General features: G+C 47.3%; 1 protein-coding gene across 1 annotated transcript in view; it reads left to right on the top strand.

Moving 5' to 3' along the window:
• KIF13A (kinesin family member 13A) overlaps positions 1-9,283 on the top strand; it is a 220,620-nt gene extending 211,337 nt beyond the window's left edge. The window contains exons 38-39 of the mRNA XM_049765233.1: positions 4,728-5,525; positions 8,297-9,283. Coding sequence (XP_049621190.1) covers positions 4,728-5,525; positions 8,297-8,317 — 819 coding nt within the window. The 3' untranslated portion in view covers positions 8,318-9,283. The remainder of the gene's footprint in view (positions 1-4,727; positions 5,526-8,296) is intronic.
• The last annotated feature ends 4,705 nt before the right edge of the window (positions 9,284-13,988 follow it).

Raw genomic sequence — 13,988 nt, 5'->3', positions numbered from 1 at the left:
CTGTGTTTGATTCCGGCATCCCATATAGTACCCTAAGCTTGTTAGGAGTGATCCCTGAAGAGCTTGAATAAAATCCCAAGTACAGCTGGGAGTGGTCTGTCTTCCCCCCTCAAAAAAAGAAATGTCAAGCAATACTTAGACTCTATGATCCAAAACACCATAAAGCCCATTAAATAGGGTTCATTGGCTTTATTTTTGTTGTTGTTTTGGAAAGGGGTGATTATGGGACCCTATGCTTTACCAGGGAAAGAACACAGGGGCCTCCTACATGCAAAGTGTGGACCTGCCTTTCGTGCTGTCTATTCAAATGCTGCCAGCATCACCTGTCTTGCTGGAATTTTATTGAGTGATGGACCCTATTCCCCTCCTTAGATATTGGTTTTCTTACATTTTCCCCCTCTGGATATCAGGGACTGAATACAGTGCCTTGTTCATAGGGACCACACGTCAGGCTACATTCCTGATCTTCGTTCCAAGCATTCTTCAACTCAGAGGCACTGAACCATTTGATGTATCTCAAGGAGCCATCTCCCCAGAAAGCTCTGGTAGAGTTTTAGGCTACCACTTGTCTCCTCTGCACTTCAAGATTCTCTTTGGGAAGCTTAGATTCTATTTCTCCTCATAAAAAAAAAAAAATGGAAATGAGCTCCTTGACTTCTCCTCTCCTAATTCACTCTCTTTCCTTTTCTATTCTTAAAATCAAGAGTTCAGTCTTGTTATGAGTTTAAAATCATTTCTGAGAGCCAGAATGATAGCATAATGGATTGCTCTCCGCTCTAGGCCAGGACTGACCGTAGGCATGCAAAACATGCCTTTAGCCCATTGAGCTGTGTCCCTATCCCAGGCCATTGATCCTTTTACAAACACTCTCGGTGGGACCCCAGCCTGAAACAGCTGCCAGAGAATCTCTTTGTGGAGAGTGGTTGAGTTAAGCAGTGGGTTTAGGTCTCAATTTAAAATCAAGACAGTGAACAGAATAAGTAAAAGCAAGATGCTGGGCCTAAAGGTGAAGAACTAACTACATGAATGAAACCGCAAAACTCAAACGAGGAAGTACCTCGGGCAGGTGGCCTCATGCTCAACCCTAAATGGGGTGTTCTCTTGAGATCACATGCATGGCTGACATATGAGGCCTTAGGCTTCATCCCTAGCACCTCTGAGTTGGGAAGATGGTCCCATTTTCTCCCCCAAAAAGGAAAACCAAACGACAGTGACGCGAATCCTAATGGGAAGATGCTTGGTTTAGTTTCCTTTTGTTTTGGGACCACATCGGCAATGATTTATGGGTTACTCTTGGTTCTGCGCTCGGGAATGACCCCTGGCTATGTTAGAATGGGGTCCCAATGGATGCCAGAGATTGAATCCGGGGCAGTCACACACAAGGCAGGCACCCCACCTGCTGTGTTGTCTTCAGCTCTAGTTTTATTTCCTTTAAGACACATAGCTCAGCCAGAGAAACAGTGTAAGGGTTTAGGTGTTTGCAAAGCCACTGACCCCAGTTGTAGTCCCCAGCAATGCCAGAAGTGACCCCTACAAAAGAGGTACAAAGATAAATTCTGAAAAAAATAATGTCTAACTCAATTTCTTTAGCTTACAATTTAAGCCACTTAACTTTTTTCCTCTCCTGAAAGGCAGTAAATGTGTGGTTTCACTATTTTAACTGCTGGGAAAGTGAAACTCACTTTTCAGTCCTTTTAACTCTCTTCAATTTCTTAGTTTCGTTTTGTTACCCGGTGAAGCTCAGAGCTTACTCCTGGCTCTGTACTCAGAAATCACAGACTTGGGGGGATCTTATGGGATGCCAGGGGGATCGAACCCGTACAGTGCTGGGTTGGAACAGCACTCCTGGTGGTGTTCGGGTGACCATATGAGATGCCAGGGATCAAACCCGGCATTGCAAAGCATTACAAACCCGGAGTTACAAAGCCACTTCCTACACACTTGTACTATCACTCCAGGCCCTCTTTTCAATTTCTTTTTTCTGGAAACAGTATCCCTCCTACCTTAGCTTTTCTCTTTGCATTTTGGATTGGCTTGACTTGGTTGTGGGGCTTTTCAGGGAAAACTCTAGTTCAGGCTAGCATTCAGTGCCAGAAACCAAGCCTGGACCTCCTGAATGTAAGAAAAGCATGTGCTCAGCCTGTTAACCTCTCTTCAACCTCATAGCGTTTCCCTGTGGATGTTTTCCTGGTCCTCAGTACCAAGGACACATTTACTGATTCCTGTTTCTTTTTCTTTTGTTATTATGGGAAGCAAACATAGGCCCTCAGACATGCTTAGTGATGAGCTTCCTCCGGGCCCCTATTTGAATTTACTCCTGAATTTTACTAAGGTCATTCTAACCTTTAAGAGATAATCTTTTATCTTTGTGAATTTGAGAACTAGATACCCGTTTCTGTATATCAGACTCAGGATGGAATAATTCATTCAGAAAAGTTGTGTTTTGGAGTTCCTCAGTTAGAAGAAATCATTTTAGATATTTAAAAAAAGGGTTCCAGATGGGCCAGAGAGATAGCATGAAGATAAGGCATTTGCCTTGCATGCAGAAGGACGGTGGTTCAATCCCGGCATCCCATATGGTCCCCCTGAGCGCTGCCGGGTGTGCCCACAAACCAAAAGAAAGGTTCCAGGGGCTGGAGCAATGGTGCAGCAGTAGGGCATTTGTCTTGCATGTGGCTGACCCAGGATGGATCACAGCTCAATCCTCCGGTGTCCCAGATGGTCCCCAAGCCAGGAATGATTTCTGATTGCATAGCCAGGAGTAACCCCTGAGCATGGCCAAAAATTTTTTTTTAAAAACAGGGATTCCGAGGGCCAAGGAGTTTTCTGTAAGTGGTAGAGAGAATTCTAGCATGTGTAAGGCCCCGAGTTCAGTCCCCAACAGCCAGCCTTGGTGGCCCCCAAGTATGATAGGGTGTGGCCCTTATTGGAAAGGAGAAGTGGTAGGACTCCAAAGTACTAATTTATATCTACTGATTTGGTTTTTCTTGCAACAAATAACTATTCTTCTGTCTTGAAGTTAAGGAATTGTATTTCATAGGGGCCAAGTAATAGCACAGCGGGTAAGGAGTTTGCCTTGCACGTGACCTATCTGGGATCCCTGGCATCTCATGTGGGTTTTTTGAGCTGCCAGGCATAACTTCTGAGTGTAGAGCCAGGAGTAACCCCTAAGTGCCACCAGGTATAGCCCAAAAACAAAAACAAAAAAAAAAGGAATTGTGTTTCTTTACAACCTTGAAAGGAAAACCAGGAAGGACTGGAGATAGCACAAGAGATAGAGCACTTGCCTTGCATGCAGCCAACCAAGGTTTTATTCCTGATATATGATTTTCCCAAGCACAGAAACAGGTATATAGTGGGCACTTGATGCCTGTTGTTGAACTGAAGTCATGCTTGAAAAGAGACTAGAAGCATTTACAGTACCATCAGAGATTAGTAGGAAATGACAAGATAGAAACCTTTTCAGGGAGAATGACACCTCTGGTGTGCAAGGATAGGTAGGGACTGATCCTGGCTCTCTGTTCAGGCTTCACTTGTGGCAGTACTCAGGGCACCATATGCAATGCTTGGAACAAATAGGGCAAGCATTGTCCCTCATACTATCTCTCCATATTTCTTTTCTCTTTGTTTTGTTTTTGGGCTACACCCAGTGACACTCAGGGGTAACTCCTGGCTATGTTCTCAGAAATAATTCCTGGCTTGGGGACCATATGGGACACTGTGGGATCAAACCACAGTCTGCCTAGGTCAGTGGTATGCCCTACCACTGCGCCACGGCTCTGGCCCCCTCTCCATATTTCTATCTAAATAGTTTAGATAGAAATATTTATTTAGCATCAGATACCCATAGTTACTGTTCCTTATGCCAAATACCAGCAACATTCATACATAGAGATTGGGGTATTATTTCTAGAGACACCCTCTGTTGCATACTCACCAATATTTATAAGAAAATCCTAAAACCATTAGACAAAGGAGATTTGCATTCCAATCGCTTCATCTGCCTTCCTGTCCTTCTAGCCAAATCCTTTTATCCTTGTTTCTCCAAAGCCCCAGAAAAGATCATTATCAGATTGATTGATTGCTTTCTTACAGCCTTCTTGGGGAAAGGGGGTGAGGGTATAATCCTTGCCCTTTTACTTAGAGAGGAATCTTGATTCAACTGTCCTTTCTCCCCTGTAAAGTAACTCAAAACTTTTCTGACCTTTGGGGCTGGAGAGAGAGCACAGCGGCAGGGCGCTTGCCTTGCATGCAGCTGATTTGAACAGACCGTGGTTCAAATCCCTGCATCCCATATAATCCCCTGTGCCCGCCAGGAGTGATTTCTGAGTGCAGAGCCCAGAGTAACCCCTGAGTGCTGCCAGGTGTGGCCCAAAAACCAAAAAGAAAAAAAAAACTAACCATGAGTGACTCATTGAAAAGTCACCACACTTCACTTCAGCCTTTCACTTAGCCTGGGCCAGGGAAGATTTCTCCTTAGCAATAAGTGCACCTAGACAAAATAAATCTCCTTCCCCTTCAGTGAGATGACAATGGACTTACCACTGCCACAGTGGAGAATAAGCCAACAGCAAGAGTCCCCAGGGAAGGGCAGGCTCTGAGGAAACTAAGGAAGGAGTGACTTTGAGCTATAGATGCTTGTGGGATACTTGTCCCAAGGAGGAGACAGAGCCCCTCTTGAGGCTACCAAGCAGAACCTCGGACCTGACTTTTTTTTGTCTCTGTAGGACTCCGAAGAGGAGGACGGCGACCTGGAAGCCCTGAACAGGAAACTGGCCAGCTCGCAGCCTTACATCCCAGTGGAATTCGCCGACTTCAGCGTTTACAATGCTGGCTTGGAGAACCGAGAATGGTTCGTGTCCAAGGCGGATCTGACCAACTGCAGGGTGTCGGAGAAAGAAGTGTCCCGCAGCCCCACCACCAGCAGTATTACCAGCGGCTACTTCTCCCACAGTGCCTCCAACGCCACCCTCTCGGACATGGGGGTCCCCTGCAGTGACAGCTCGGACCAGCTGGCCGGCCAGACCAAGGAGGCCGACTCCGGCGAGCATCCTGGACCCCCAGTGGGGCAGGATTTCCGACCTTCCTTGACCCGAGAGGTGCCTGAACCAGACAGAGGCCTGGTCAAAGGCCATCGAGTGACACCGCCACCCAAGGAAAACAGTGCCTTAGCCAAAGGGAGCCCAGGGTGCCCGCAGGTGGCAGAAAATGACTCCAGGCCATGCTGCAGGACCGGCTCATGTTCTGATGGAGATGTCCCCAATGCCAGCAAGAATGGGCCAGTGGCCCGAGAGTTCTGTTCCAGGGAGGTGACCGTGGAGCACACCACCGCCATCCTGGAGGACTATTCCTTTACTGAGTTCATGGGGGTGTCTGATGGGAAGGACTTCGATGGTCTGCCGGATTCTCCTGCTGGAGGAGAGCCTTTGGGCAGAAGGACTGTCCCCAACAGAATAGACAGGAAGAGTATATCTGATGGGACCCGGGAGCCCGGACGGTTGCATTCCTCAGCGGAGAATGACCAGGTAAATATCTCACTACACCTCAGCCCCGCCAGGGCCAATCAGCACAGTGATCCAGGAGGAGAGGGTGGTATGTAAGTAGGGAGTGCAGTTTGTCAGGGAAGAATGCAATGGGGCGACCAGAGTCCTCCCAGAGTTTCAGAATGGTCCTGGATGCACTCCAGACTGGCCGCCTTTTACCAGCCTGTGGCTTGTGGTTGAGTCAAACATTGCCACAACTACATGTGGCTGACCAGGCCAGTCTCCTGCATGTTCCAGAGATTCCAGCTCTCCCAAGGACCCACTGGCCATATGTCATTCAATCTGTGGTTTGCTTCGAGTACTAGCTGTCACACCATTTTGCGTATCATTAGGAGAAAAGCTCCCAAAATCTATTGTAAAGCACGCCTTAATGAGAGAGATGGTACAGGGTAGGGAGAAGGTGGGAAGTAGGCATCAAAGGGGTTGTTTGGTGCCCAGGGATACATGCTTTGGAGGTAAGTAAGTTCCCCAAGAAATTGACATTTGGGCTGGAGCAGTGGCGCATTGATAGGGCATTTGTCTTGCATGCTGCTGACCTAGGATGGACCACAGCTCAATCCCCCGGCGTCCCATATGGTCCCCCAAGCCAGGATCAATTTTTGGATGTGTAGCTCAGTAACCCCTGAGTGTTATCGGGTGTGACCAAAAAAAAAAATTGACATTTGGGTTTATAAGTTACCCACGTTGGCATATTCGATTATTTAATTATTTTTTTTAAACACTGATTTTATTTTATTTATTTGGTTTTTGGGCCATACCCAGTGGTACTCAGGGGTTATTCCTGGCCCTGTGCTCAGAAATCGCTTCTGACATTCTTAGAAAAACATGTGATTCCAGGAATTGAACCCAGGTCTGCACTAGGTCAGCCTCTTTCTTTTTTTTTTTTTTTTGGTTTTTTGAGTCACACCCGGCAGCACTCAGGGATTACTCCTGGCTCTCTGCTCAGAAATCGCCCCTGGCAGGCACAGGGACCATATGGGAAGCCAGGATTAGAACCACCATCCTTCTACATGCAAGGCAAATGCCTTACTTCCATTGCTATCTCTCCGGCCCCAAATATTGTTTTTTTTGTTTGTTTGTTTGTTTTTGGGCCACACCTGGTGACACTCAGGGGTTACTCCTGGCTATGTGCTCAGAAATCACTTCTGGGGCCCGGAGAAATAGCACAGCGGTGTTTGCTTTACAAGCAGCCGATTTAGGACTAAAGGTGGTTGGTTCGAATGTCCCATATGGTCTCCCATGCCTGCCAGGAGCTATTTCTGAGCAGACAGCCAGGAGTGACCCCTGAGCACTGCCGGGTGTGGCCCAAAAACCAAAAAAAAAAAAAAAAAAAAAGAAATCGCTTCGGCTTGGGGGACCATATGGGACGCCAGGGGATCAAACCGTGGTCCATCCTAGGCCTTGTGGCTCCTGCCACCGCTCAGGCCCAAGTTTGCTAATATTTTCTATGGAAGAAAGTGATGACATAAATTATAAATTAGGCCAATAAGATAATCAGCTTCTGAGCAGTTTCCCTTCCTGATCAAGATCCTGCTTTTAACCCAATACACCAATGGAGTTGTCCAAAGGGAAACTGAGGATTAAGCCAACAGAGTGACAGAGGTTGGCCAGGGCTTGGAAAAAGCAACCACAGTGCCTGGACTTAGCGCTTCAGTGTACAGGCTTCCCTTCAAAACTGGGTCCCACTGGCTGGAGCAATAGCACAGTCGGGAGAGCATTTACCTTACACGCAGCCAACCCAGGCTCAATGCCTGGCATTCCATGTGGTCCCCTGAGCCTGGCAAGAGTGATTTCTGAGTGCAGAGCCAGAAGTAACCCCTAAACACCACTGGGTATAGCCCCCAAACAAAGCAAAACAAAACAAAAAACTGGTTCCCTCAGTGCCAGAAATGTGGCCCCAAAATTAAAATAAATTACAAGAACTCTTTTTGTTTTGTTCTTTTGTTTTTGGTGGAGCAGGAATTGGTCACACTCAGCAGTGCTCAGGGCTTACTCCTGATTCTTTGCCTCAGGGTCATTCCTGGCAATGCTCAGCCCATATGGGGTACTGGGGCATCAAACCCATCCTGGCTGCATTCAAGGACCTAGAATGCCCCCAACCCAGAATTTGAGAACTATTTAATTACTGACTGACATTTCACATCAGTTCTCCCTTGTGGCACCAGGTAGTACTTCATCTGGCAGTCATTACTGTCTGCAAAAGGTGCATTTTGAGGGGCCAGAGAGATAGCATGGAAGTAGGGCGTTTGCCTCACATGCCGAAGGTTGGTGGTTTGAATCCTGGCATCCCATAAGGTCCCCCGAGCCTGTCAAGAGCAATTTCTGAGCGTAGAGCCAGGAGTAACTCCTGAGCGCCGCTGGTTATGACCCAAAAATAAAAACAACAACAAAAAAAAAACAAACAAAAAATTGCCGCATTGAACCTAAGTGTTTTTAGTTTGTTTTTTTTTTTCCACACCCAGCAACACTCAGGGGTCACTCCTGGCTCTCGCTCTCTCTGCTCCTGGCAGGCTCGGGAGACCATATGGGAATGCCAGGGATCCAACCCAGGTCTGTCCCGGGTCGACTGAATGTAAGGCAAATGCCCTACCACTGTGCTATCACTCTGGCCCCCTAATTTTTTTTTCCTATGGAGGTATTAATGCGGGAGTCCACTGTGTGGTCCCGTGGCTCCCTATGGGCAGAGCCTGGTGCAGGGATGGCCAGAGGGATGGGAGAGGAACTGAACGAACTCACTGACCTCTACATTCCAGGGGACCCGGACTGCACGGTGAGAACAACCAGCACCTCTCTGCAGGCCACATGGCTGTGGCCATCACCAGCCCATCTTTGAAACCTGCTGCAGCCTAGCCGACCTCACACCTCAAGGGGAAGTCGGGCACTCCCCAAGCCGCCCCCTTCCCCTACCAGCCGAGGCAAGCGGCACTTTGTCACTCGGGTGAATTGACAGCCTCCGCCTTTCCTAGAAAGTCAGAGCGCAGTGCACCGTGGATGAATTCAGTGGCAGTATTTTTGTTTGCACTTAACTACTGTGTAGAGACCTCTGCAGATTCAGACCGACTTGATTCTTTTCTTGTACAGTTTTAATCAATTCTTACTGTAGAATCTGGAGTGGCTGCTCTGATGGTTGTTATTGGTTTTATTGTTTTGTTTTTTTTATAAATAATATATTATATTATATATATATATGAAATGTGTATCTATAGTATGTCTGTTTGGAGACAAGCCTGCACACTAAAATGCAGATCAAAGTGGCTTGTAGAAAATTGTAAGGTACTGGACTTGGTTTTTTGTTTCTTTTTTTGAAAAAAAAAAAAAAGCAACTTGGACTTTCTCCGACGCCAGCACATGAAAACAAGTTTCTTGCCTCAGATCGAGTTTGCAAATCGCTCTTTGCAGAAAGGGTTCCAGAAAGCTGTTCTTGCTAACCAAAGAACTCCCACCAGACTGAGCGTGTTTGCTGTCCACTCTTGTCTGTGTTTCTCTCTGTCCGACTGCGAGTCGAGTGCTACGTTCCCTTGGCTTTGAGCCGCACACTGCCGTTCTGCTTCAGAAGCACACTGAAAACTCTCCCCCACTCTGTTGGGTCTTCCACCGGGTCCACCTGCTGCCGGCTGGGCACTGGCTTATTAGAAACTCTACTAGTCCCTGGGGCTTTGAGTCCCAGCAGTTTTGGTCTACTGGTTCAGCACAGCCAGCAGGTGAGGCGTGGAGAGCAGTATTATTACTGTAAGAAAACACACAGATACTGAGATTTAGGGTTAGGGATGGGGATGGGGGATATTGGGAAGGGGGGGTGTGGATTTTATTTTTTGTCTTTGTGTGGGAATTGTCAGGTTTCCTTGTGGTGTGGGGTTGCTGTGTTATTTTACTGACTTGATGCTGGAAAAATGCTGAAGAACTGCAACGAGCTCTGCCGTACACAGAGGCTTCGGACAGAGCGTCCTCGAGCACCATCGGCTGATTCCAGATGCTCCAGGGGGTCTTCCCGCATGGCATCTCTTCTTCCCCCCAGTGGAGCTGCTTGGGATGCGTGCAGGAAGTGTTAGCAGAGCACCGGCTCCCTCTTCTGTGGACGCTGGTGCCTGGACCACGAGGCACGGCAGTGAGGGAGAGGGAGAGGAGGTGGTCGACCTGCTGGAAACCCTTTTCTTTTAGTGAATGGGTCAGAACGTGGAGACTTCATGAAAAGCTGCTGTTCATGGATTTTTGTGTATAGTGAGCTAACTAGTATTTTACTAGTTTCTTTGGAAGAAAAAAAAGAAAGAAAAACTGTAATTTATATCCCTTCAACGTGGTTGTATTTAATCGGGGTGTGTGTGTGTGTGTGTGTGTGTGTGTGTGTGTGTGTGTGTGTGTGTGTGTGTGTATCCATGCATATGTGTATGAGTGTTAGAATACAAACTGGGGGGCCGGAGAGATAGCACAGAGGTGTTTGCCTTACAAGCAGCAGACCCAAGGCCTAAGGTAGTTCAAATCCCAGCGTTCTATATGGTCCCCCGTGCCTGCCAGGAGCTATTTCTGAGCAGATAGCCAGGAGAAACCCCTGAGCACCGCCGGATGTGGCCCAGAAATAAAAACCAAAAAAAAAAAAAAGAAGAAGAATACAACCTGGGGCTGGAGAGATAGAACAGCAGTAGGGTGTTTGTCTTGCCCGCAGCCGATCCAGGATGGACAGTGGTTCGAATCCTGGCATCCCATATGGTCTCCATGCCTGTCAGGAGCGATTTCTGAGCACAGAGTCAGGAGTAACCCCTGATTACCACCAGGTGTGACCCAAAAAAACAGAGAGAGAGAGAGAGAGAGAGAGAGAGAGAGAGAGAGAGAGAGAGAGAGAGAGAGAGAGAGAGAGAGAGAGAGAGAGAGAGAGAATATACAAACTGTTTTATTCCAGTCTAAACACTTGCTGTTTGGCTGGTTCCAGACCTCGCATTTGCGTGTCTGTATGCATGGCCTGAGGTTGGACCCTGGGGATTTGACTGTGCACTCTCTTCATAGGCTATTGCTGTGTGATAGATGGGGAAACTGAGGGTGAGCAGTTCATGACAAAGCACTGTGGAGGGCCAGCGCTCTGGAACAAGGGCTCTGTGTCAATCTTCCTGCTCAGATGCCAGGAGGCCTCAAGAAGGGAAACCAGGGACCAGAGCAATGGCGCAGTGGTGGGGTGTCTGCCTTGCTTGGGCTAGCCTACAATGGACCGAGGTTCGATTCCTGGCATGCCATATGGTTTCCCCAAGCCAGGAGCGATTTCTGAGCGCAAAGCCAGGAGCAAACCCTGAGCATCACCAGGTGTGGCCAAAAATCAAAACAAAAAAAAAAAACAAAGAAGAAAGACCAGAAGGCTGAGTCTCACCATTCCAGCCAGACCAGCACATACCATAGCTGTGTTGGGCACATTGTCAGAGCTGAAATAAAGCTTCAGAGGTGCAGTGCCCTTTCTCCCCGCCAATAATGCAGTGACTTAAGATGGTTTAACAGAGAAAATTATCTAAAAAAATGATATTACAGGATCTTTTCAGAAAAAAATCATTGCCCCAAAGGAAATGCTGGGAATCACCCCTGAGCACCATTGTGTGTGGCCCAAAAACAAAAGAAAGGATTTCTTTTTTTTTGGGGGGGGGGTTTCGTTTTTGGGTCACACCCGGCAGCGCTCAGGGGTTACTCCTGGCTCTATGCTCAGAAATCACTCCTGGCAGGCTCAGGGGACCAAATGGGATGCTGGGATTCGAACCACCGTCTTTCGACATGCAAGGCAAATGCCCTATTTCCATGCTATCTCTCCGGTCCCTAAAAGAAAGGATTTCACTTTATTATTGTTTACACATTTTCATCTGGGGTTGACACAGTGGCTTAAAGTTGGAGAGTACTGCCTTTATGCTCAAGATTTCAAATTGACTCTCTGTCCCATCTGCCCCCCAGCACTGCTCGAAATGTCCAGCACCACATCACCAAGCCAAATATTGCCTGGATTAGTCCCCCTGATCCCCAAACAGTACTGGAGAGTCCCCCTTTCCTTAACATTTAGATCTAGCAGATTCTGGTTAGAAAAACATCTCTAATCTATTGGAAGAAATAAAAAAGGCAAAAACATAAAATATTTGACTTTTATTCATCAAGTTTGGGAGGAGAAAGGCAACTATTTAACATCTTCTTTTGTTGTTTTCGTTTTTGGGTCACATCCAGCGGTGCTCAGAAATAACTCCTGGCAAGCAAGAGGATAGCACAGTGGTAGGTGTTGTGCTAAAAAAAAAAATGGTTTGTTGATTTAATGACAGCTACAAATATATAGTTTGTTTAATATCCTAAGTGAATTAATGGTCATTCCCTTAACTAGTTCTTTTCTTGTTTTGTTTTTTGTTTTTCTGTTTTTGGGCCACACCAGTAATGCTCAGGGATTACTCCTGGCTATGTGCTCAGGGGACCATATGGGTCTGGGGGATCAAACCCAGGTCTGTCCTGGGTCAGCTGCATGCAAGGCAAATGCCACATTGCTGTAATATTGCTCCGGTCACCCTCTTTCTTTTCTTTTCTTTTTTTTTTTGGGGGGGGGGTCACACCCTGCAGCGCTCAGGGGTTACTCCTCGCTGTACGCTCAGAAATCACTCCTGGCAGGCTCAGGGGGCCATATGGGATGCCGGGATTCGAACCACCGACCTTCTGCATGCAAGGCAAATGCCTTACCTCCATGCCATCTCTCCAGCCCCATCAGGTCCCTCTCTTAACCTTGTTCAAGTCAGTGGTGTTTTGTAACTGCACAGGTTGAATGTTCCACAGACCCCAGTGAAGAAAGGAGAATCCCATACCTCCTATCCAGGGAGGATAGGAGACGCTGGTCCATTTGAAGTTCCCCGCAATAAGTAATCAACGCAAATATGAAGGTTATAGTAGGCAAGAAAACTCACACCACAAGCTGTTCACCCACAAGCCAGTCGCTCCACCACGTGGAACCACAAGCCTAGATGGCAGCTCAGCTCCTCAGCATCCCTGCCTCTCATTTATTGAGAATCCAAACAAAGCCACTCCCCAGGGGAGGGGGAAAAGCCAGATGAAAGGCAACGAGAACACATATAAATGGGAACTCATTCAAAGGCCTGTATTTACCTCACAGTGTTTGGTTATTAACATTGTCATTTGGGCTGGGAGTGAATGGTTTGAAAACATGTATTGAATAGTTAAATATAGTCATGTATTTAACAAATTTCTGTAGTACAATAGTTTATTGGTACATTTGTTTATGGGTGTTAACACATTTGGACACATTTTATCAGCAAAAATACAGCCTTGTGTTTCTAAGGTACTGATTTATGGGAAGAATAACATTTGGGGGAAGCACATCCGGTGGCGCTCAGGGATTACTCCTGGCTCTGTGCTTAGAAATCGGCTCTGGCAGGCTCAGGAGATCATATAGGATGCTGGGAATTGAACTTGGTCCATCCCAGGTCGGCTGAGTGCAAGGCAAATAAATGCCCTACTGCTGTGCTATCGCTCTGGCCTCAAGAACAGCTTTTTAGAAAGATAGCTCTGAGGGGCTAGACAGAAAGTATAAGGATTTTTTTTTTCTTATTTTTGGGGGTGGGTCCACACTCAGTGACGCTGAGGGTTACTCTGACTATGCACTCAGAAATCATTCCTGGCTCAGGGGACCAAATAGGACATCAAGGAATCAAACCGTAGTCCATTCTCGGTCAGCCACATGCAAGGCCAACATCCTAGTGCTGCGTCATTGCTCTGGCCCCATGGAAGTACAAGTTTTTTTTTTTTTGTTTGGTTGGTTGGTTGGTTTTTGGGCCACACCCGGTGGTGCTCAGGGGTTCCTCCTGGCTGTCTGCTCAGAAATAGTTCCTGGCAGGCACGGGGGACCATGTGGGACACCGGGATTCGAACCAACCCCCTTTGGTCCTGGATCAGCTGCTTGCAAGGCAAACGCCGCTGTGCTATCTCTCCGGGCCCCGGAAGTACAAGGTTTTAAAGCACTTGCCTTGCATGCAGCTGAACTGAACTGAACACAGTTCAGTTCACAGCACCACATTCAGTCCCTTAAATATTGCCTAGAGCAGTGGTCGGCAACCTTTTTGTTTCAACTGAGCCAAATCTCGCCAAAACCACGATTGAAGTTTATTTTAAGAGCCACACAGGGCGCACACTGACAGGCTAGGAGCAGAGTCCTGACTCCTGGAACAGCTGCCCAGCACACACAGAAGAGCCAAATTAAAAGTGTAAAGAGCCACATGTGGCTCGTGAGCCGCAGGTTGCCAACCACTGGCCTAGAGTGATCCCAAGTATTACTGAGTGTTGTTTATACCCCACCACACACACACACACACACACACACACACACACACACACACACACACAATGCCTATAAATTCAGTTAAGAAAGACCCTCTCTTCTATCTCTACATTAGCCAGGTTTAGTGATACCTTTATATTGGGGCAATACCCAGT

The sequence above is a fragment of the Suncus etruscus genome, chromosome 18 (assembly GCF_024139225.1).
Source record: "Suncus etruscus isolate mSunEtr1 chromosome 18, mSunEtr1.pri.cur, whole genome shotgun sequence".
NCBI classification, from domain to species: domain Eukaryota; kingdom Metazoa; phylum Chordata; class Mammalia; order Eulipotyphla; family Soricidae; genus Suncus; species Suncus etruscus.
This window is presented reverse-complemented; position numbering and strand designations above follow the sequence as displayed.